Here is a 26,641-nt window from a genome sequence, read left to right on the forward strand (position 1 = left end):
AAATTATGGCTAAAAATTAACCTCCAGTCAGTGTTTCTGAACACTTGCCCTTCTGTATAAGAATCACTTTTGAGTCCTCATGTTAGGGTCAAGTTGTGAGTATCGTCATTTCCCTAAAGAATCATGAGATGCCAACATGCTTACTTATTATTTATTTGGTGAATTTATTTTCCATTTTTCTTCTGAAAAGTTCAACTTTTAATACAAAGAATTCACCCTCCTAGAAAGTTTCTTCAATACACAAGTATAAAACAAAGAAGAAATAAGAAAGAAAGTAGCAGACAAGAGGCAATATCTACGAATATGGTAACTCCAGTTAGGCACCAATTAGGATTTATTAACTCTCCAGTATAGATGAGGCTATTCTTGAAAATCAAGACATTCATTATCTTTTTTTCTTTTTTTTAATGCTAGCATGGTGGGAAGAATTCATTTCTTCCAAGTTTATGGAATTTTTCTTGGTGACCGTTATCAGCTCCCTAAATCTTTGGCCTATGGACAAAATTTTGAGCTCAATTCACCATTATAATTTATAGAACACTTCATAATATAAAATCTGACTCACTTATAAGATCAAATTGGATTTTCATTGTATTTTAAATGGAGAGATTATCATTTATATTTACAGAAGTTGAATTCTGGCTCAGAAGAATTGTCAGTAGCCCAAGCTTGTTCAACTTCTAGTTAATATCAGGAAAACAAATTATGGTTTCCTGATTTGAAAGTCCGTGGGTTTCCCCAAATACAATATTAGTTATCTGATAAGAGAGGTCTGAAATGTAAATTTGAAGTGGTTTTCCCCACATGAATGAGTGGACAGAGACCTAGTCCACTTAACTTGGTTTTGTTTGGTATTGGTATTTTCACTGCATTAAAGGAATAACAAATGTGAAAATCAGGTTACAAAGATTATTTTAACATTTTTATAGTTACCAAACACTTTTAATATAAAATACATAACAATAGATTTGAGTGTTTTATAAAATAAGTACAGTTATTAGAATTAAATGCTGGTTCTCAATGCCCTACAAGTGGAGTGATCCAGGAATGGAACACCAGTTTAAATTTGAATGATGACTAACCTCTTTCATAAATGTGAAACCTAAGTCCAACTGCTTTACTTCCCTTTTCTTCCCATCTTATCTCAGGCTCCATGACCCACTATATAAGTTTCTTATTGCTGCTATAACAAATTACCAAGAATTAATGGCTTAAAACTATGCTTATTTTTTTACCTTCTAATTTTTGATGTCAGAAATCCAAAATGGGTCTTTCTGGGCTAAAATCAACATGAGGTAGTGTTTATGCTGGAGGCTCTAGAGGAAAATATGCTCCCCTCCTTACCTTTAATAGCTTCTAGAGGCCACCAGCATTCCTTGGAATGTGGCCCCTTTCTCTCCAGCACTCGAGAAGGTGAATACAGATCTCACATTGCATCACTCTGACCTCATTTTCCACCTTCCCTTTCTCCTTTTAATAAGCCTGTGATTACACCTGGCCCAGGCAGATAATCTAAAATAAATTCCCTATTTTAAGGTCAGTTGATTATCAAACTTAATTCTATCTGCAATCTTAAATTCCCCCTTGCGTGTAAAATCACCTAGTCATATGTTCCAGGGATTACGATGTGGACATCACCAAGGTCCACCTTTCTGCCTTCCAAAACCACTTTCACTGATTTTTCTGGAGTCGTTTGACTTGTATTAAGGAATGAAAATGAGCATATTGTGGGCATTGAATAGGCTATTCCTTAGGAACACTGGTAACTTTTCAACAAAGTACAGATAAAATAAAACAAGTAAACCGGCAGGGATGACAGAGGAAATGGGTTCACCGGGGTAGCAGAAGTTTCACATAGGTAGCAGAAGATTCTGTCTTGAATCTAGTTGTGTTTCAGCTCAGTTTAATAATTAAATGCTTAAGTAACACTTCGGAACCTTGGTCCATTCGTCTGTCTTGACTCCTGTCAGACACTTAAATCCATCCATACCAGGAAAAGCTACTTAAGGACACAGACCTCCATTCCACAGAATATGAAAACCCAGTGTTTTAAAAATGCATGTAATTTCCCAAACAGATTTTACCAGGTGCAGTTTCGATGAAATGTCTGAGATAGAAAAGAAAAAAAGAGAAAAAATTCTGGAGCATCTGTTTGAGTGGATCCTAAAATGCAAGTTTTATTTTCATTCATTTCAGTATGGGAGAATTGATTCAGGTGTTTATGAGGCAGGCTCCTTGTCTGTGCTCCTAAACTTCTATGTATTTTAAGAGGTAACTTTTTAAAGGTTATTTTTTGTCCTTGTTGTTGTTTATTTGTTCATTTTTAGTGCTTTATAGTTGGAAACCTGGGCAGATCTTTTGGAGTTACACTGAGTTACACTTCAATTCTTCAGCATTGCTCCCTTGAACTGCTGCAGACTAACTCCAACTGCGTAGTTTAAGACACAGGTTTATCAACCTCATTCAGCTGCTTCTGGAACTGCATGGGTGTGTAGCGTAGTCATGCAAAGCAACTGAGAGGCTTGAGAACTGAGCTTTTGATGAATATCACAATAGCCAAAAGAAAAAAGGAGAAAGAAACCTTTGCTTATATTCTGTGAGTGCTTTTGTATGATTAATCTACACTTGTCCAACTGAGCTTAAGGCATAAATTTGCAGCATGTAGATTTTTCAGCACAGTGGTAGGCACAAAGCAAGTGCTTAATAAGTCTTTGTTGGATTGAATATTATTGCAAAGATCATCTTTTTCTCATTCGTTGCCTGTCAGTATCTTTTCCTAACTAGGACTCCCTCTGCCTTCCTGTTTCCCTGTGCATGTAAACATAGAAACTTCCAAGGGACTGTGTAGGGTCTCAAATGAATTGGCAGGTGAAATCTAATCAATGGCTCAGCATGTTTTTACCACTCAGTTTCATACCAACCTTGCTAACCTCTGCTATTCGAAGCATACATTTAAGCGACGAATGAGATCTCACAGCCTCTAACCCACCGTAAGAACTCAACTGAACATTTTTTGGGGTTGAGTCAAAGAAGAAATCACAGAAGAGGTGGTTTCAGAGGGTAGGGAAGATTTAGATAAGCATATTCCATGGAGCTGACATTCCAGAGAATTTCTTTACTAGTTACAAACACCTCTCTCAAAGATGTTGTCATCTTTGTAGCTTTTCATCAAGGTAATTGACTGAAATGTTTGGTTGGTATACATATTTTTGTTCATGGTTCTCATTTCATGAGTGAATGCTCTTCAAGTTGCATTAATGTTTTCAAGACCATACAATGTACTAAGGAGTTTCTTAATGGGTGAGCAAAGACTACTTTAAAATCATGGATTTCAGCCATTTATTCACTTATTGAACAAACCTATCTTCTTATAGTTTCAAAGAATTAAAGAACTGGAAAGGATGTTAAATATCATTTGTTATAACTCCTTCCTTTTAAAGTTGAAGATGAAACTGAAAGATGGATCTTTCCACCAGATTTTACTCTTAGTATCAGAGCAAGTACTTGACTCCAAGTCTCCTGATTCTCCAGTTCAGAGTTATTTGCAAAAAAGGACAGTAAATATTAAAACAGGCTAACAAATGACAATTGAATCTAAACTATTTTCAAGGCACTGTTGAGGTATAATTGCTACACACTGTTTATGAGGACTTTACACACTGGTTGAAAAGTCCACAATAACTTGAAAAATGTTAATAAAATAGAAAAGTTGTATTTTTACATTTGATTTTTTACATTTCTATATGGTTGAAAACATTTTAAAACAGCATTTTATGAATTAGGAAAATTATATGAAATTCCAATTATTTCCATAAAAAATGTATTATTGGAACATGACCATTCTTATTCATTTATGTATCTTCAATGACTGTTTTTGCAGGACAATGTCAGAATGAGTAATTGTGGCAGAGACCTATGACCTACAAAGCCTAAAATATTTACTTTCTGGCCCTTCACAGAAAAAGTTTGCCAAATCCTCAACTAGGCTTAATGGAAACCAGCAAAAAGAGGAAAACTAGATCAAACAACGTGTCCACAAAATAAAGGACCCACAGTTTGTGTTTTAGAGCACAATATCTTTTTTAGAAGTTTTCAGAAAAAATGTTTGCCTATATTTACTAAGAGTTTTAGGCTTTCTCTCTTCTGTTTTCTGATATTTTTCATTAGAAAAAAAATAGGAGACAAGCTTGTATTTTTAGGTTACAGTATTTCTTGCAGTAGTTTGAATATTAAATTCATTTTTTTTTTCATTTGCAAAATCAGAATATCAACATGACCCATGTGAAATGAATAGCTCCTATTCTGTCATTATTGTTCTTTTGCAATATTAAATTGTTTATGATCTAGTGGACTAAGAACTATAAAGTATAACCTGCATTCTTAGTTTCTGCAGGACAAATATACACAATAGTGTCAAATATGTAATTGCATGCAAGTCAAAAGAAATACAGTTATTTAACTTCTCCTTCCCCAAATGAGTGTTTTAATTAACCAATCCAAATGTCTCAGCATGTTTCTTTTTAATACCCTTTCATCTGCTATTGACTTGAAAGAAAGAAAGACAGTTTGAAGTACAGGACAACCTTAACATGTTAGAAAAGGAAGATGCCCCCCAAAAGTTAAAAGACCTCATTAAAGTTTATTTGTAGATTCTGCCAGACATATTCCAGCTAATGCACTATGGAATCCTAGATATGTTTGTTCACTAGCCACTGACACTGGTTGACAATGCTTGCAGATTAATCAAGTACCTGTTCATTTGCAAGGAAAGATCTCACTGTCTTAGATAGCTCCTCTTTAAAAGTAAAAAGCAAAAGCAGCACTCCTTATAATTCAGCAATCTTCTGCTCCATGACTGTTTCAGTGCTTTATGACTGACAAAGAGAGTCATTAGAAGTCTGTTTGATGGACATAACTAAGTGAATTGGAAAAAATAAAAAAACCTTTTCAGCCTATTCAGAAATAATTGATGTGACTGAGACAGCTGTATGTGAGTTCCAGATAAGGAGATGATTTATGGAGAAACTATTGAAGCTAAAAAGGAAGGTGCAAATTTAAAGTTTCCCATAAAGTTGTCTGTAAGACACAGAGCAGAGAGATTTAACCTGAAGTTCTTTCCAGAGGCATCATTAGAGTTCTATCCTCTTGCAGATGCAATCCTCATAAAAGTAGTTTCACTAGGGTGATGGACTCCAAGGGGAAACTTTCTACATTCTTAACCTGATGCTGTGTTTTCTCTTTTACTGTAAGCATTGTGTATAACAGGATATTCCTAAAGTTCAACTCTTTTCTTTTCCCTTTTCAAAAATTGAGCACTACTAACACACCATTGTAAAGCAATTGTACCCCAATAAAGATGTTTAAAAAAAAAAAAATTGACCACTGCCCTATCAGAGAAAACAATCCATTATTATTGTACAGGTTGCAACTTAGAAGATTTTGATAATGCAGATGGAAGGCCAATATTTTTAAGTGTGTCTGATTATGGGACTTAATATTTGCTTTTATGGTATGATGGTTACCTTTTAATCAATCTAACAATTAAGAATGGATAAAAATAAAATTTTCATTATTATCATATATTTGCAAATATGCATCTGGTCTTTATTGCTTTTCTTAGAGACTATAAATGAACTTTGTGACAAAGATTTTTTTTTAAATAGGTAGCACCTGGAAATGTTAAACACATTTGACAATGATTGCATTCTGAAAACAGAATAACATATTACTGTTAATTTCAGAATGAATTTTCTTAAAGGTGTAGATTATAAATTGTATATGCTATTATATCAGTACTGTCAAAAAAGCAGGGCAGTTATATGGTTCTCTAAAATTAAAAAAAATTAAAAATGAATCTGCAATATAAAAAATGAAGCAGTATTAGATACTTTCTAGATATTAAAAAAAAAGACTTTTTAGTAAATTGTTCCAGTCCTCTAATGAATTTGAAATGTGTGGACTTAACTTTCTTTGAACTCTCTGAATAAGACCAGGATAAGATCTGGCTTCTACTCCATATTCGAAGTGGGGATTGTGATAACTTTGTATGTGACCTCTAAACCAGCTAGACTGCCTAGATTTAGGTTTACTGTTTGGTAGTCCACATTATCAATTGCTGAGATGAAATTTGATAGAAAAGAAGAATGAATCAAATGCTCATCACCTTTTCCCTTCATGAATGCCTCACCCCTTGCAATACTATCATTAGAACAAAAGCATTGTTTCTGTCATCCAGACATATTCTAAATCCCCTCCTCATCTATGCAGACTGTCTTTCTCTTGATCCCAAGTTTACCAATACACCATTTTAACTTACGTTCATGTTTTCCAAATTTTAAAAAATCCAAAATATTAATAAGTAAATGCATTTATTGAATATGTTACATTGTATAACCCCACAGCACCCAACTTAATCCTTATTTGCTATGCTTGCCTTTTCAAGGCTCTGAGGTTGATTTTATGTGGAAATGATCATGGCGATCACATGTCCCTCACCTTGGGCTCATCAGAATTCTCAATGAGGAGAGGAGGATAGGAAGACACAGCCATACTTATGGACTCCCACAGCATGAGGGAAAGAATAGAAGGGAGAAGACCTCTCCATTCACATCTGTATCCACTTCCCATGTGACCTCTAGATTTCTAGAACAGAAAGTGAATAAAATTATATAAAGAATGGATAAAGATTACATAAAGAATGGACTGATTCCCAGTCTATAGTAGTTTAAAGCAAAGTCAATTCTAATGCATTTTCATCAGCTGGGGCCTGGCATGAGGATGGAGGTACATCCCACATCCCAGGGATTGGATATTATCCAGAGTTACCTTTGAATATATGTGTGTCTTCAAGTGAAAGTCTCTAGTGTGTCATAATGGAAACAAAAGATAATTGATGAATGTCATTCTTAAATAACTGAATATAAAAATATTCATGCTCAATAAAAATGATTAGATTCAAATAGTTTTTGAAAAATGTGGGTGTTACTGTATGTACCTATATGTTTTACAAATAACTTGCATGTAGAACAATAAAAACTTAGTGCATGAATTGGAAAATTAGGTCTGAAATTTCATATGAATTTTTAAAATTATATTTAGAAACTTTGTAAATTGCTGGGCCAGCTCTATATTTTCTTAAAAAAACAAAAAACAAAAAGCCTAAAACATAATGGGAGATAGCTCTAGTTATATAGCTGTGGCCTGAGGTATAATACCTTTTATAGTATATGTCTTTGAGCGAGCTTAAGGTTCTTCTGTATAAACCATCTCATTAATTCTCAGAGAATTTAAGTTAGTAAGGGGCAGGTATTATTTTCTGCATTTTACAGACCCTGAGCCTAAGGCACAAGAGCCAAGGGTCAGCTAAGTTGTCTGAGGTCAATGGGGAATCTATAATGTTGCTTGGAATAAATTTTTTTTCCTATTATTTCTAATATACAATATTTTTTCTCATTAAACACATACACACACACACGCATACACACACACAAATCATACATGCAGTTCCTCAATGAGTTTTATTGTTTACCTTGCCTTTGTGATTTTATTCTTAATTTCATTTTTCTATTAATTCTAGTTAGTTTACTTCCAGTCTCTGATTTCTTTCATTCCCCGACAACCTTATGTTATTAGGCATGTTTTTGCTTGCCCTTTTTGTTGCATCTTCAACTATTTACCCTAAAGCAAAACTTTTTCAATAACAATGAAAAAAGACAAAAAAAAATAAAGATTTTACACAAATCTTTTTTTTCTTTTAACTGCTACCTCACATCTCTCATACCATATTTTAAAAATTAGTAGTCTGTCCCCACTTTCTCCATTTCTCCATATATTTACAAGTGGGTCTTTTACTTCCTCTGGCTTAATCTCCTAGAATTGTTCCCCAGAGTTCAGAGATTTTTTAGCAAAAATGCCCTTCTAATGGATGAATCCAATGGACCTTTGGTAATCAGCATTCTTCTCAAAATCTCTGATGGCTTTGATCACATAAGATTTTATTCTCTTTCCTGAAATTAACAGCTTCCTTGGCTTCTGAGTTTCAAAAATGACCTGGTTTTCTTACTCACCCTATTTTTTATCCTTTGCTGCTGGTCCCAGATATGAAATCTATTATCAGCCTTCAAATATGTATTATCTATCAAAATTATTTTAGAGATCTTGACCCAGAAACCCCTCCTTTGCCTGCCCTAAATTCCTAAGCAGGTTTCATGGCATTTTGGGGGTACCTTTATTTTATTGGAAACTTAATCATATTATATTTTGTCTGTTTTTATATAAGATTTTGAGTTTCTTAAATGTGTAGAATTATTGTTGGAACATCCTTGAAACCCTGGGACATAACGGGACAAAACAAGTGTAGGTATAACAACTAGATCCAGTCAGCCACACAGCTTTGCTTTATAGTGGCCTTGCTGGCCATTCTTTTTTGCTGTTCCCTCATTCTTTCTTAGCATAATCCTCTGCCCTCAACATTTTTTCTTCCTTCTCTTTTGCAGGGAATTGTCAGATCATGTCTTTAATCTCACCCCTTTAATTAGATCATTTATTTGCCTAATAAAATCTTTGATTTCCACTCCCTCTTGTTTATAATTCTCACACATGTCCCATGCACAATTTTTGGAACAATTTTCTTGGACACTTCTTTCTTGCATTACTTACTCAATTTTCAAGCACATTGTCATAGTTTCAAAGATCTGGGAAGCTGACACTCGTCCTCAAGCTCTTCTGCTTTTTCCTGTTTTGTATAGACCAGCTTGCCTTTGCAAGACATGAAGTCATTTATCATCCTAGACAGAAAAATAGAAAGCTCAGACACCTCAGGTCACTAAATATCTTCATATTATACTTTTGCATCCCAAGATGAAATCATGGTTCTGTTGACTCTCCAGGGAAATTTTATGAACACTTAGGGGACCAGCTGGCTTCCTGAAGCAGTTTAGTCTTTTTGACCAAATAGTCTTTTGACTGTAGGGTTTCTCCTTCCTCTCTGTGCCTCTTCATCACCTGGAGAGATTTTAGAAATGATTGATATCCAGTTCCACCCTGAATGCTGATTCACTGGGTTTAAGCTGAGGCCAGATATTTGCATCGTGTTTTCTCAGAAGTACTCTGGATGATTCTGAGGCACATCTAGGTTTAGGAATCATCACTTAAACCACTCTGCTTCAGAGTATCAGTCATTAACAAAGTGACAGTTACATATACAATGCAAACTCATTCTCTCTGTCACACAGTCAACACATTGCTTACATTTCTGGTTTAGTCAATATATCTGGACTATGTAAATAATATGAATTTCTGTGTCATAACTTCTGCCATAAAACCTATCTTCTCAATAGACCCAACCCAATGATGAAGGATAGTGTGTAAATACTTGTCTGTCTCCCGAAATATCTGCCTATCTATTTACCTATCTATCTAAATCTACATGTGTGATTTATTACTAGAATTAAACTTAATTCTTGCATTAATGGGTTCTCTTTCAGAATTCAGAATTCTGTACCAATTTGGTTCACATTACCAACTTAAATAGTTTGTCACAAGATTTTATTTACTTAAATTTATCAAAATAAAGTTTAAGAGGTAGTAATGTAATGTTTATATTGTATGTAGAGCTCTAATGGGATATTTTTACGTGTAGATAAAAATGATAGATGGAGCATTTTATGACCCATTGTGTGATATTCTTTATTTTAGATTTTTATTATGAATCATTTCCCACTCATTTAGATATTATTTTAAATGAAAAAGCTTTTTATAAAAAGGAATTATTAATAGATCTAAGCATTTGCTAGTATATATATTGATCTTAGCATTTTAAAATTACAACATTTTCCTTCCATCGTTAAATGTAATGTGTAACCTACAATAATTCATGGGGATCAATATATTCACAGTTAAAATAGGGTACGGAATCAAGAAAATAAAATGCACAGATTCAGGGCTTCCCTGGTGGTGCAGTGGTTAAGAATCCTCCTGCCAATGCAGGGGACACGGGTTCGAGCCTTGGTCCAGGAAGATCCCACATGCCGCAGAGCAACTAAGCACTTGTGCCACAACTACTGAGCCTGCGCTCTAGACCCCGTGAGCCACAACTACTGAGCCCGCATGCTGCAACTACTGAAGCCTGCACGCCTAGAGCCCCTGCTCCACAACAAAGAGAAGCCACCGCAATGAGAAGCCCACACACTGCAACCAAGAGTAACCCCCACTCGCCACAAATAGAGAAAGCCTGCGTGCAGCAACGAAAACCCAATGCAGCCAAAAATAAATAAATAAAATAAGTTTAAAAAATGCACAGATTCACAGTAGTTATTACATAATACATAATAGAAAAATAATTATTTTATTTTTGACATTTTGCATTGCAAACATAGACTATCACCTGTCTCTGCTATTCTATAATTACTTTTGGTAAAAGTAGCATTTAAGCACAGATTCTGAGGTTTCTACCTTTGTTCAAACATCATCCTCTTTTCTATTTTTATATCAAGATGGAACATTATCTCTCATAATTTCTTATTTCTCTTTGTCAATTTATTAGCATAATTTATGTATTTCTGTATTCATTTTGAACTTTCTCCTTGCATTAGTGGACTGATTCTAAAAGATTTGAGAATCATTAAAATAGAATTAAAAATAACATTTGACCCTCCTTTTTCTTTTTGTATGTTTTTCTTAACCCACTGCTATGTCTTGAAGTGATAATATGTTTTCATGACTCTTGGCATCCTTTCCTAAATTCAACATTGTCATTAACATTTTATTGTTCGGTAGTATTTGCTGAGTATCTTCTGTGTGCAGAACAGTATAGTTTTAGGAGACTGTCACTGGTCTTACTTCTGAGTAAGACCAAACATAAAACAATTCACAGAGAGTCTGCAGTCAGTCGGGAGTAATAAATAGAAAAAAAAGAAAATATGCACACATAAGATAAAGCATGGGAAATACAAACTGATTTCTATGTTTATTAAGAAATAAGGTAAAATATCACAATCATACTACTGTAAAGCAATATGAGAATTATTAGTGAAATAAGGAAAATGTTTCTAGAGATTTAGTTGCCAGTAAATTTTGGCCCATGGTGTGCATGCTGTTTGTACTAGAAATACTTCGTAATTGTTTTAAAAATCTGCAGTCCCAATTCAGTGAAACATTATAAAGAAGAGAATGTGCCTTAAATGTTTTCCCTTTGTAAGTTTGATTTTGAATTAAATTAAAACGATTTTATAAAGACTGTATACTCCAAGTATGTACATGGAAGGAGAGGTACTGGGTTAGAAATACGAGCAAGACAATATTCCTGACCAATCTTCTCTATGAGACAAAATAAAGGGAAGATTTGTGGAACCATGTGTTTGTCTTTAGTAAAACCAATTTATAAATTTGGGGGAAATGTCACAATCTTCTTAGCTTTCCCATTAATAACCTACCATATGTAGATAATCCTTAACATTTTAAAAATTGTACTGGTCCCAGTTGTGATTAGTGATTTCTACCAATAGTATTCAAGTTCTAAAAGTACAAAAAAGCTTCTTTACCTTTCTCACTACTCTGGCAACATTAGTTTTATACTTTATATTAGAAGGAACCAGTCTGAGTTATAGGTGCAAAAATCTGTACATTTATGCCACTTTTAAATCATACAAGAGCTTAATGAATACAACTATTGCCAAGAATAATCTCCAACAAATATTGCAGAACCTTTTTATATTTTTTTCCCAAAATATTATGTGTACATAGCCCTGACAATGTATGGCATTAATTTGTTCCCTTAATGAGCCTAAAATGTTTTATTTTGTAGTTATGATAACCTTTAAATTCCATATATATTAAGTATTCTATCCAGCCAACATTAGTAACAGTAAATTGTGATGTCCAATTGGGTAAAGATTTGCATCATACTTTAAATACAACTTAAAGACTGTACATGATGTTACTTTTTTGAGCAAATTGTGATTAGTCATAGTAAAAGCACATACAATTAAAAATTTTGGTTTATTTTGAATTCCCTGGCTCAGGAATTTTTTGTTTATTATTTCAATACTACCCTTACACTTTCAGGGTCAATAGGTAATATATTTAAGATGAATGAAGTAAGAAATATATTCCGATTTCCTAGCACTACATTTAAATTCCTGTTTATCAGCTGTACCTTTAGTAGTTTGTCAACTGCCAAAACACTCAGTTTTAAACCATTTGCCTTATGGACAAAGTATTTACAAAATGAAATCTTCTTACAATGGATTAGCTCTATATTTATTGCTCTCCAAAATCACTGACCCTGGTTTTTATAAGGAGTCTATTTGTGTAAAACATATCTGAAGTGAAGACTACAGAATAGAAAAATGGTGAATATGTGGAAGTAAAATATCAGATTTACATGTGTGTGTTAGTGACATTAATGTTTTCTTATTTCTGTTTCAGAAAGGGAATTTTCAGTTTTTCCATAATAAAATCTAAGCTCTAGGTATTGCCTCAGAAAATAGAGTTAACAAAATAGATTTCAACATGTTATATTAACCGTTTTGTATTGAATTAGTTGTCAGTCGACCTTAATGTATGTAATTTATGTATTTTTAAAATAAGATTATTTATAATCTTATACCTTAGTGACATTCAGAATCTTTTCTCTTACAGCCATTTCGTAGAGTGACGTTTTCTGTTGTGAGTCAGCCCCAGGACCCACATCAGGGGTCACTGCAGAGTTGCTATGACAGCGGGCTGGAGGAGTCAGAAACACCAAGCAGTAAGAGTTCATCAGGGCCAAGGCTGGGTGCCCTTCCACTCCCAGAGGACAACTATGAAAGGACCACGCCGGATGGCAGTGTTGGTGAGGCAGAGCATATGGAAAATGGTAGGGGCAAACACAACATCACACACATAATCACGCTAGTGAGCCGTAATAAGTAGACTTGCGAAGGTCAGTCTAAAACCAAAATAAAATAGCTGACACTAAACCTGGTTTATTTGAAATAATCAATATTTGCTAAAAGTACAGAAATGCCTAATAAAGGAACATAACTCTATAGATAAAATTCACCAAACTTGAACCATCATTTTAAAACAACCTGTCAGAAATGAACACATTTACAAATAAATCAGAGTAGTACCTGTTAGGGAAAAGACTAAACTAGTCCATAATACCTAAACAATAGCCGCTAAGAAAGGTCTTGTGTGATTGTTTTCTTCTATTCATTTTTGTCATGCAACTATTTCTTCAATTGCAATCATCCAGTCTTGGTAAAAGGAAATGACAGTAAACACACCTTGCTGGATTCTTTCTTCTCCTAGGTATTTAGAAAATATTTTCAAACCTCTCCTTTTCAAGTGATAACTGAAATGGAGTCAAAGAAGGAGAACAGTATTATCTTATTCTCCAAAATATATTGTAAATGCTATTAGGACTCCCCTCTTATTTAATTATAAGTTTTTCCTCATTTTTGTGCAAGGGAGAGGGAGGAAAGAAGGTTATAGCACTCTATATTCTTATCCTCTTGTGAGATGGTTCTCATATTATCACAAATGGCCTTACGTACACTTTCCTTTAAGTTACACTTTCCTATAAGTTAGATAGCAAGTAGTGCTTATGAAACTTTTCACATTTGTTTATGTTACCAAAGACAATTAGGTGGTTTATATTTTGGATTTCAGGTTATAAGTAGATGCCTGAAGAATAAATTTGTGTCAAATAATGGAATGGTAAAGTTCTTGCTAACTTTATTATTTCATATATAAAAATAGATTTGGTTATATGCAGGGAAAGGAAGGGGAATCACACACATTTTTATTTCTAGTGAAACCTTGAAGTGAATTTTGTCTTTCACCATTCCATCCCCCAAGTGAATTGAGACACTCTCAATTTTTGTTATATGCCAGTTTCCTTAGTGATTATATGCAAATAGAATATATTAGAGCAGGAGAAAGTCTGATTTTTTTTTCTGGACATTTACCTATGAATATTAGAACCCAACATTAGAGAATAATACATTGTAAGTGACCTTAAGTGAAATTATTGTTAAATTAAATCATGTTAAATAATTAGTTTTCCACACTGTTATCTGGTTGAGCAGATATGATATTAAACAGGGTCTGATGATTAACAACCTTCTTGATTAATTAGCCAGAGATTAAATACATTTTGCCTTATGGCTATAAAGTCATGCTTACCTTTGTGTATGGCGGTGTGTGCTTATGTGGATGGGAGTTTGATATGGTTTTTAAGAATTCACATTTTTTTTTAGTATTTTTTAAAATAAGCATAAAATTTTTGGTATGAATTGCAATGCAGATGAATGTATATTTAAGACAAATAGGTTTAAAATGCTTTGCACGAAAGTGAAAATTATATTAAAAATACCGTAATAATGTTTTGTATACACCCCCCCCCACCCCCCAGGAAGGCAGGATTAATTTACTTTAAGGGCATTAGTATATCTGCATTACCTTTGATGATATCATGTAATTTTATTTGTGTTTTAAAAAGTACTTGTCTCACTATAAACAACATAAAGTACAATTAAATCTTTATTTTTTGGGTGTCAACTATCATTGGCATTATAATCATGTTTTAATGTTATTTCTGTTTTTTGAGTTTGAGGATTCAGTGCCATTAAAATAAGAAAGAAATAATTAATAATAAACATAATTATATAAGACAAACACATAGCAGTTACTTTTTAGGAAACATACATGTCATGGAAAACATAACTGGTGAGCTTGTTGAGAGGCTAGAAAGTTTACTGAGAAACATTTCCCAAGGAAGACTTTTAGTTATTTTTTATAACTATGTTTTCAGTCTTGTCAACAGCCAAGGAACACAATAATGTAACTGAGTTTTCCTGATTTTATGTGACTGACACTTGAAATTCAGTGTTTGTGTAACCATTTGTCATCTGCTAGCTGTGATTCACGTTAGCCCTGATCCATAGGTAATGACACAGGAGATGTGATTCACTTTGGGTGATCCAAATGTAGCAGTTGACATTTGAGTAAGTTTTTTTGGGTTCAGGTTTTCAGACTATTATCTAGCAGTAAAGTGCAATTGTATGCTTGAATTCTGGTAGTTTCATCTTCAATATTGATGGAGCATTCTGACATAAATAGAATTGGAGTTGAAACCTGTCTAATATTCATTTGTCACATTTAATTGGAATCCAGGTAATCTGCAGTGTTTTGCTTGGTTAGGTTTTAATCAGGATTTGTATTGGATTTTCCATGAAAATACCATTTTGGATGCTGCCCTATTTCCTAATTATTATTACCTCAAACATTTTTCTTGAATTTTAACCTATGTGGAACAATGCAGTTATAACTCAATTGTTTGGATTAACTTTCCTTGTAAAATTTAGAAGATAAATTCCAGTGCAATAATTTTATAATATTCCAATGTGATGATGCAAACTGGGTATAAATTGGGACAGCTAATGATAAAAATAAATTGTCACAGATGCTGTAGTAAGGAAATAACCAAAATACAAGAAAATTTAATTACATAGGCAGTGAAATGCACTTACGTTTTACAAAAGCTTTTATTTCTGCCTTCTATACTTTAGCATAATAAAATTTTATTAAGAGCTTATGGGTTAATTCTCTTTATAACAAGTTTTACCCTATATTTCAACCCACGTTAGTGCCAAATGATAAAAGAGGCTTTATTTTCTTATTAGCTTAGGTGAAAGAATACAGTGTAAGAATAATTTCTTGAAACTAGAATCTATTAATTAATGTGAGACCCACTCTTCTGATCATTTCAAATCTGGGGTACTTATATCCCATGGGTCTCTGGAAAGGAACAATGAAAATTATACATTAAAAATACTTTTTAAAAAGCCCTCATGAATTATGCATTTATTAATGAAAAAATCACTAACATTTTTTCCTTTAATTAATATCAATAGTATGTTTACTTCAAGTTGATCCTTTGATAAAATTGGGGAAATTGGTTATTTGTTATTTTATTAAAATACATTTAATGGGATTACATATTTTAAAATATGGTGTACATGGTGGGAAGTTAAGTAATGATAAAATACTTTATCATTAATGATATTTTAATGATAAAATAAATTAATAATTTAAATGAAAACCAAATATTAGGCTTAAAAGCATCACCACATTAAGGGTAACCATTGACTATGCAAGAGCTTGCCCTTGTCTTAACTATGCAGCAGGCTTCAGAGTCTGTCTTGGAATGGTGTTTATAAGTTTCTTTAGGTCTATTGTAAGTTTTTATTTTGACCCCTGCCTTCATGCCAATTTCTACTTATTCTTCCAGAAGTCCCCCTGAATCATATTTGCAGAGCTAGTTTGTTTTACTGTGTATCACTTGATCATATAATATGTTTAACAACTCAAATATGGAAAACACCCCACTTGACCTCTAATCCCAATTTTCGTTTAGGATTGGGTAGGTCACTTACTCCTTTTGGGTCTGTTTCTATCATCTATAAGGCAATTAACTAAATTAACTCGAAAACCATATGCAGATCCAATAAGCTGCGATTCTTTTCTCACATTCAGTTTTTCTTACAAAGTTTATTCTCCTGAATAGAAAGAGAACTTTGGGTCTCTTAGTGAGATGGTGAGTGAATTTGATAATATGCAGTAATATGGGCAAAGCAGAAGTAATTCTAGGGCCTTCTACACAACTTATATAACACACCTGCATTCTAATAGTAGATAATGAATATATTACATAAATCAAAGAAATGAATCGGGTCAAAGGGTGTGATTTCTGACCAGGTAGGTGGAAAAGTTGGTCCAACAGCAGGTCAGTATGGGAGACAGTTTTGGAGCCTCCCCAAATTACACTGTGCAAGAGAGGCATTTTTAGGTCTGATCTGGCTTTCGGTACAGTGCCCTCAAAACCATTAATTATGACTAAGTTATCTCACAATTGAATAAGCACATTTACTTTCTTACCTCACAGCATAAAATTTGGTCAGGTAAGAGTGAACAAAAGGTACAAAACAATATGTATTTTTCCTCTAGGTAAACTTACAAATAGTATAACATAGAAATAAATTAAAATAAGAAAATAACAGTTGATCCATAAGGCAGGTTTAAAAAAGTTAAATGGTCAGAAATTTGGCCATTTTAACTGCCTAATTAATTTTATGCTTTTGATTTTCTCAGACATTTAAAATATAATTTTGATTTTTATATGCTAATATTTTTCAATTTCACACTTACAAACTTTCTTACTTCTTCAAACCTATGTAAACTAGGCTTAACTGTTTTATTCATTCCCCTCACTACACATGCTTTAGTGTTTAGAGCACATTGTTCTTGAGGGTTGAAACATGGTTCATTCCGCTGGGAAGTCTTTTCGTATCTGCCATGGACTTTCACATTGCTTTCAGAAGTAAATAACAGTATATTTGAAATATCATTTGGAAATGAAACATCATTTTTATATGACCAAGGGTAATTAGAAAAGACACTGAACTCATATCCTTGTGTGGGATAAAGGACCCTCTACTTTCTGCTTTTCTTTTACATACCCAATTTTCAGTAGTCATCTGTAAGGTACTATCATCTGGTTCTCGTTGGTTTCTGCTGTTTTCATTTAGATTGAATTAACAACACTGTCTCTTCCAGCTTTCCAAAGATGCTCATATACTTGTTAATGGCATACTCATAATACCCCAAAACAAATGCCCTGCAAATTTTTGTCTGTAGGAAGAGACATATACCTTAGAAAGATTCATTTTCATGGTTCTGCATTTCACTGTGTCTAGTTACCAGTGTCTGACTGCATTTTTTTACTTTTCTAGCCATCTGTAAAATGGCTCTGTACCTCCCAAGTATCCCCAAGTCCACACACACCCCCAAAATTCTGGAGGGCCTTATTTACTCCTACCTCTTCATAGTGTTTATGGATAGTGATAATAGAGATTACCTCTAAGCAGAGTCTCAACTAATCAAGATGTGTGCTACAGCAGTTTTCTAGCTTTCCAGTAAAATGAGCAGAACAATCTAAAAGAATCTAAAGAAGACATTGTCCTGTAGAAGAAGAGGTAATATGGTAGACAGAATGTACTGGCTTAAGAAACAGGCTTGAAATCTAAGGACATCGGGTTAAATCCTGATTTCTCCTCTTACTAACAGTGTAATTTTCTGACTTCTCTTAGCCCCACTTAATAATAAATCATAGGATTGTGGAAGACACTAAGTGAGATAATAGCACGTAATAATTTATAAATAAATAGTAAAAGAGTAGCAATAAGTTTACTATATTGATGATAAAATTATTTACTACTATTATTTAAGTAGTAATAATAAAATAATTGTGATTATTGTTAACTTTAGGTAGATTTGACATGACATGATGGCATAATCATGAAAACATCATAAAATGTTTAGTTTCACAAAGATAGCATTCTAAAATGACTGGTAAGAATGATATTCTCACCTTGAATACTTCCCAGTCAATTTCTCATTTTTGTGGGATACCAAGGGGTGACACCCAGTGACATTTAAACATATCAAGGAGCTAAAAAGAGGGGAAAGAAAGATTCTATCCTGAGGTATCAAATCAACCCAACTCTTCCTGCGCTCTGTCATTTAAGGTGAGAAGTCATTACCTCCCTGTATTCTCTTCTCTCTTTTTTAATGTTTTTACATTTTTTTTTTTTTTTGCGGCACGCGGGCCTCTCACTGTTGTGGCCTCTCCCGTTGCGGAGCACAGGCTCTGGACGCGCAGGCTCAGCGGCCATGGCTCACGGGCCCAGCCGCACCGCGGCATGTGGGATCTTCCGGAACCGGGGTACGAACCCGTATCCCCTGCATGGGCAGGCGGACTCTCAACCACTGCGCCACCCGGGAAGCCCTGTTTTTACATTTTATACCCAGTTTTCCAGTTGAATGCATTATTCTTCAGGTGTATATTTCCCTTTGAACTGCCGCAAAATATTCACACTGACAGAGAAAACGAGCTGAAAAAAGTGTCCTATTAGTATGCTACCGAACTCTCAGCCCTTTCTTTTTAATCTCAATATTAATAATTAACACTGATAAAATGTGTGGCCATATTATCCTTTTTATTCTAATTTAGTCCTTTAAAACTAGATCACTCTGCTGAACCCTTATGACATTTGAGGAGGGAATGAGCTCTCATCAAATCTCAAAGTGACTTTGGAGGTCAGTTAGGGGGTTTGTTGCCTCCAGACTCTCAGAGCATTTGCTTATCTGAATTTCAGCACACTTATTAGGTAATGAATTCTATGTTAAGTCCCCTATTTAGTCAAGGTATTATCCCCATACTTGCATTCTTCTTTGCTTATATATTGTATATACTTTTGTTTTTCTTCTGATTTTGTTCTAGAGTTATATATAAAAAACTTGATGTTCCTGAAATATGATAACACTCAAGCATCTTCTGTGTGATTTAAGGAACTCTGGGACTAACTTAAAGTGTAGTTAGCACTCAACCTCAGAGGTTAGCCCACTTATTGAGAAACTGATTCATCTCAGTATTCCTCTTTTAGGTTAAAACACTCACTGTTGTTACTTTTCCTATTGCAGGTTTTGTTTTTTTTTTTTTTTTGTAAGAAAAACATTCTCTTAAGTAAAGCAAAACAGAGTAATATCCTCCCTGTCCCTTGTTTAATGGGGTAATTATATAGTGACAAAACTATGGTTATTCATTTTGATTCAACAAACATGTGTGGAAAATAAAACTTGGCCAAGGATTTCTGAGGAAGTAGAAGTGAACGAGAAAGAGTCTCTGCCTTCATGGTGGAAGTCCTTAGGTTAGGAAGATACAACCTTGATTTCAGTAACTTCACTATAATATGAAAAGGAGAAAGCTCACCAGAGAAGTTCAGAGTGGTATGAAGCACAGAGAATGGAGAGGAAGATTATTCAGATGAAACAATTATAAATGCACTTACTGAAATCTTTCAATTTTATACATAATAGCTTGGGCTGGAAGAAGGCCTTGAAATGTTATCTGAATCATAGCCTCTTTTAACCTACCCATCTTCTACATGATTTAAAAATAAGTACTATATTGGCCTGGAAGCTTAATGTCAAGCTAAATGAAGTTAAATTATTTGTTTGTTTTACTTTTCTAATCAAGTTATTTCTTTTGTTTTTCTTGGTGCTAAACATAATTAGTTCCAAAACTCCATAATTTATCATTGATAAAATTGTCAGCATATGGTAAATCCAGGTCTCATCTACAGAACAGATTATTTTTATGTCTCTTTTCCCTCCCTGCTCAAAAATATGGACAATTACTAAAAATACGTGTGCTTTAAATAAGCCTTTTCAAACTTAATAAGAGCCTGTAAATAATTTTTTTTAAGTTCTTGTGATTTCTTTTCAGAAGACAAATTGTATTACTCAAATCAGATGATTAGATTGGAGTAGATTGGATTAGATTAGGTTTATTTTTTGAAAAACCAATTCATTCCTTTTGTTGTGGTTGCAAATTGTTTTTGTAATTGTTATTTCAAGATTCGAATTAAATATTTGGGTATTTGTCTTTATGTCACATTCCCTTTCTATCTGAAATATAGACAACAGGTTGCCTTATTTTTAAATCTTGTTTCTGATAAATTTTACTTAATTTATGCAGGGGTATATGTTTTTGACATCAATCTCATTATCTTATATGCCTTCTCATTACTGTACAGAAAGTGTAAGTTTATTACAAAATGAAAAAAAATTTGAAACACATGCAAATTTAAATGCCTCCTTTAAAACAGATTTTCAGCTGCTAAAATGTGATAGTCACAAAGGAAACTAAGTTTTGATACTGTATATTTAAAAGAAATCTGTAATGAGTGCTATAAAATATTTTGGTAATAAAAAGAACAGCATCCTATTATTTAAAAATAATCTACTCATTCATTTCTATTGCAAAATGTATCTTCTATGATTTTATTTCTGCTCTGAAATGCTTAACATTTCCAACGATGAGGTCATTGGGGGACCCACATATGATCTGAGAGTGGTGTGCTACTCTGAGGTTGCATTCCTGTGAACCATAGTTCCCTATACTGAATTGTGCACATTGTTTCTTTTCAGTATAAGGTTTCATTTCACCAACCCAGCATCTGTAGCAAAAGGTCATCACAGCCATAGATGAAATTTTATACAATGAACAGGGAATCTGGAGTATTATGAGAATTCATGAAGTTCAATAACCATTTGTTGAGCATTTACTCTATGCAAATTCCCACGAAGGATCCAAAGGTGAACGAGACATTCTCTCTGCCTTCTAAGTGTTAGATATTGTGATGGAGAGTGACATGTACAGAATTAGATGTTTAAAAGTAAAGGCATGAGAGGCTCTAGGTTTAGAGACTAAAGGTTACCAGAACCAGAATAGGATATGAGTTGGGCATGTGAAAAACCGTAGCCAAACTTTGAAGGATGGGTGACTAGGATTTGATAAGCAGAAAAATGGATAATGTTATAGAGAATAGTGAGTGATACCAAGAATACCAATGGTGGGAAGACAGAGGTGCTATTTGCCAACTTGGGAAAAATGGAAGGAATAGCATCTTTCCAGGAGAACGAACCTGATTAAGACATGTCAGATTTAGGGTACCTTTGAAAAATTCAGGTGATATCTAGCAGGCTATTAAAATGTACATTAGAAACTTGGGAGTAGAAATAAATAGTAGAAATACAGCATTAGGAGCCATTGGCACCATGATGATTATGAAACTTGGAGAACAGATGTGACCATCAATTAAACATATGACACTAGAGAAGAGAGAGATTGTACCCAACACAGAATCTGAAAAAAAATACTGAAATATAAGAGAATAATGAAATAAGCTTCAGAGAAGGATATTTTAAAATAAAAAAGCAAAACCAAACAAAGCGTGGCAGGCTAAGGAGAAATTTAGAATTAGGGTTATACCTAGATGTTCAAAAAAAATGTTGAATTTAGCTGTATGGATTCTGTTGTCAATAGAGATTCAACAGAAGTGAGACAATTGAGAAAGACAATTGAGAAAGCAGAAGACCAGGAGATATAATGTAAGAACACACTTGAAAATTTTTCCCAAGGTCAGCAAGTCCACTATAATGTCATTGTCAGAGGCAGGGGCATGGTTGCACCCCTTGACATCAATCTTAATAAATTTCTAACCAACTTATACTTTATGTTATGTTCAGGATTTTTTGTTGCTCTTTCTACAAAATTTTCTGAAAGTACAACAGAGTCTGAAATTTCTGTATAATAGCTTTTGCTATCTTTCCTTGAGATATAATAACTACTCTTTTAAGTGAGTTTTGGCCTCTCATGTAACTTCTATGTTTTATTTTATAGTAGGTCATCATTCGTCCATCTCACTGGCTTGGAATTAAAATAGTATGTGACTAATTGCATTTTTGGTGAGATCCAATAATTGATATCAAACAATTTTAGTTATCATCAGACACTTTAATTTTGTGATTATAAGATTCCTGACACTGTAATAGTGCTATCAATTGTTAGTAATATTATGCAATTAGATATGCTTCAAAACAGAAAACAATGAAATAGAATTTGCAGGATAAATAAATTCAAATTGTAAAGGACTATCCAGTTCCAGTCACAGAAATGCAAGGTCAAAGATGCTTACCACAGCTCGTGCACCATGCAAGGGAAGCAATGCCTCCAAATGTGTTATGTGAGGAGACTTACTAATGATGATTTACCAGGCAGATGTCACTTTTGATGTTGTTTTTATCTAAGAAAGGACAACTATCAATGTCACATAAATGTATTCTCCTTTCTCTGTATTCATTGTTGCTTAGTAGGAATTATAAGTAGGTATTACATTGATAAAACTAGTCTTCCAGCCCAAGATAATCTAAATAATTGCTACATAATCATTTCCAAACAAAACTTCAACTCCTATTTAATCATGCATATGTTTATTTGGTTCATCAAAAACCTCTAGAAATGTGCATCCTTTCCAGTTACTGAGTGGCCTCTATGCGGTACCTGATAATTTTTTTCTAGATCCAAATATCAGTTTCATCAGTGTGCAGAACTGTACAGAGCCAAAACAAATTTTAAACATTATTATAAGACCTTGGTGTTAAACTGGAATATTAGTTTACTACATTTTGAACAGGAGAATATCCTATTCCAGAAATAGGAAAGTCCCTGCTTCTTCTCCAAGGCAATATTCTTTATCTCTAAGAAGACCCAAGGAAAATCAGTGTACCTCTTAAAAGATTGCCTGGCGAGGATGAAATCAGAAGAGGAACTCTTCATCCAGACCCAGTGAGGCGGATAAGGTCTGCTGTAACACGTCTACCGTTGGCTGAGATCCTCTCCTGAAAACAGATTGCTTTGGCGCCCTAGATTCAGGGACTCTTTTAGTACTAGGCAGCAGCTGCAATTCTGTGTCTCTAACCCATGTTTGTTGTTTTTGTTGTTGTTGTCTGTTTGTTTTCTCTTCTCTTTAAGGTTATCTCTTAAGGAAAAAAAATTTTTTTTAAATATGTAAATGATTTTCTCAATATCAGCTTTAGGCATGATTAAATGGCCAGACTTTGTTTCCCTCCTTGCTTCTGGTCCATTCTGTAAGATGTCTCTGCATTATCTAAACATTCAATTAATTATCCATCAATTTCATTGTTTATAGGGTTACTCTTAAGTAATGCCTGACTCTCAAAATACTGTGTCAATCAGAAACATCTAGACTGATATGTAATTTTCAAAATCATTATTTATATAGTCATAATTTCTCAGATAATTTTCACCTAAAATAAACTCATTTTTCAATTATACAAGTATTTGAGAAAATTGAATTTAGGGCCCAATCCTTATTCTTTCCCTTCACTTTGGTTGAGGCAATGTTAATCATACATCATCTTTAAACAGGTGATTGGAAAGCAACATGTGCACACAGAACCATATTTTATCTGAGTTTTTTTTTTTTCCCCTTAAGCTTACTGCCCTTTATTTAGTGTGATCAATTGTATTCAGCCTTCACTAGTTCTTTGAGAATTCAATTTTAAGAGTCACTTTTAGCTTCCTGGACAACATTGGTTCATCTCTTTTTCCCAGAATTAATGAAGATCTAAAATCTAATTCTTGCCTATTTCAGCCCCAGACTGTTTTTATCCTCTTTTGTGAAATCAAACCCACATGCTTTTCCTTTGCAGCTTATGTCTGAGTATTATCTATGTCCCCAGAATGAAGTAGCTATTAAATTAGTTCTATCAATTGTCCATGGGTTTAGAGGTACCCATGTGTGTTTTTCTTAAGTAACCACATTATATTTCAGGGCACAAAGTACAAGACTTCTGACTTGATTACTTAGCCTCTGGTCTTTATGTTTTAGTTTTTGAAAATAGCAGGGAAAATGCATTACTCTTCTTTACCCTAATGAAAAGTTCTGAGCTCCTCTGACAGTCATTTCATTTCTGAAGGAGGATTAAAGGAACGTCCCTCAGATTGACTCTGAGATTTTTTTTTCTTTATTTTATCCTTCTAATAATCTTGCTCCTTTGCCTCTCCAAACCTCACCATCCCATGCACATTTTCTCCCTTCTAATACCTTATCTAGGTCATTTTGAGGATCAAGTAATTCATTTTCTCTACCAAAAGTCATTTTGTTTGAGTCGTTTCAGACTATCAAGTTTCTATACTCTTTTGGCGATACTTTTTGGAATAGTCTGTTCTATAATTTTTCAGTTTTAAAAAGTCCTTCTTAAACCTAACTTAATTCTGCTGTGTTGTGGTATATAATACAATATGTACATTTGCAAGGAATTGATACCAGAAGTTTGGGTCCTAGTTCAACCTCCATCACATTTTCGAGAAGGGAACCTAGATCAGTTCACATGATATCTCACTCCCTTATAAAATGAAGACAATAATTATAATAATTATTGCCCTTCTTAAAGAGTTATCATGCAGTTCTACATGAACATATATTTTTAGGTAGTTAGCATTTAATAAAATTCTATCAGATAACTACTTTGCTATGCTAATTTTCTTAAAGATACCTTAAAATTTTTTTCTGGTTCTGTAGTTCTTTTTTTTTTTCCAGATTAAATCGGACCCAAGATGTTTATGATATTTTTAAATGCATAATTGTTTTCTTGCTTACAAAAGTGTTCACTGGCCTCGCATATATTTTGCCATTAATGTAAGTTGTTTCCTGGCCCCTTTTGAATTCCTTATCAGTTTCCAAGGCTAAGAACACGTGGCTTTCTACCCACTGTGAACAAATGCCAGTGTTTATAGCAAATATAATAAAAGTCATAGACAGAGAAAACATATTAATAGTTTCACATTTATTTTCTGCAGCTAAATGGCTTCTGTCTTTAACAGGCCTGCATATATTTTCCTGGATTTATTGTTAACGAGTAGTAAATGACAAAAAACAGTAACTCACAGAGATATTCATCAAATAATTATTAAAGATCATTCAGTGCCCAGTAGCCAAGTGGTTCCTAAAAGACTGAGATTACAGTCAACTCTCAAAAATTCATGGCAGTAAGAAAAGCCTTGTAAAGATGACTGCCAATCACAGTGTGGATAGACTCCGCCAATTAGGCACCATTTCATAACACTTATTCACATCTCCTCTTAAACTACTAATTAAGCCAAATACATTTATAAATGTAGAAATCAACTTTTGTCAGTTATAGGAGATAATTTTCAGATCACAGTATGAAACACTCCAGTTACAATACAATTCAAATATAAAGGGCTGAAGGGAATTTAAAGGAACCAAGTCATCACGAAGTATCTCTAATGTCAGAGACAAATGAATTATAGATTCATTCATGCCCTCTTACACTTACACACACAAAGAGTGAAGCACCAGAAAAGAGCAACATAACATAAAGAGGACAATCTATCAAAAAAGGCTTACTAGAATGATGAAATAGTATCTTTATTAAGTATCTAAAAATAAATGATAAAAGGGTGGGCTTCCCTGGTGGCACAGTGGTTGAGAGTCCTCCTGCCGATGCAGGGGTCGCAGGTTCGTGCCCCGGTCCGGGAAGATCCCACATGCCGCGGAGCGGCTGGGCCCGTGAGCCATGGCTGCTGGGCCTGCGCGTCTGAAACCTGTGCTCCGCAACGGGAAAGGCTACAACAGTGAGAGGCCGGTGAACCACAAAAAAAAAAAAAAAAAAGGGTAAGGAAAAATTGAAATAATAAATGAATACCTTTACAGTATATTAGTGATAACCTGAGGGTTCTACATATTCGTTTGCTTCATAGAATCACTCTGAGGAAGGTAATATTATCTGCATTTTATAAATGATGTAACTCGGAAGAAGAGAAGTAAAATTATGGTTAATACTTGATAATACTAGGTGCTCAACTTAGTAACTGTTATTATTTATTATTCTTGCTTTGCTGCTATCAGCTCCAAAGAGCTATGTTTATGTTACTACATTCAAAGCTCAGGAAAACCTATGAAAGCCATTATAATGATTTCTATTTTAAAAATATCTTTAAGTAGGAAAAATTTAGTTTTCATTTTATATATAACGGAAGCATTAATGTATTATGCAGTTTTGAGCAAATCACTGATCTTGTTGTCTCATTATCTGAGGCAACCAGTAATCCATTCCCATTTTCAGGGATATTAAGGGAATTCCCCTCTTTATTTGCATGTGTTATAAAACACAATGCATTTTTGTAATTTTGTGTAAAGCAGTT

General features: G+C 33.9%; 1 protein-coding gene across 3 annotated transcripts in view; it reads left to right on the forward strand.

Moving 5' to 3' along the window:
- The window catches only part of PCDH7 (protocadherin 7), a 410,607-nt gene that overhangs the window by 174,110 nt on the left and 209,856 nt on the right, over positions 1-26,641 (forward strand). For 2 of the 3 annotated variants that reach the window (XM_032632757.1, XM_032632756.1), the window contains one exon: positions 12,640-12,832. In XM_032632757.1, the coding sequence (XP_032488648.1) occupies positions 12,640-12,832 (193 nt within the window). Of the gene's footprint in view, positions 1-12,639; positions 12,857-26,641 lie in introns of all 3 variants that reach the window. The other variant, XM_032632755.1, reaches the window with a different exon arrangement.

This window comes from Phocoena sinus, chromosome 5 (assembly GCF_008692025.1).
Source record: "Phocoena sinus isolate mPhoSin1 chromosome 5, mPhoSin1.pri, whole genome shotgun sequence".
Lineage (NCBI taxonomy): Eukaryota > Metazoa > Chordata > Mammalia > Artiodactyla > Phocoenidae > Phocoena > Phocoena sinus.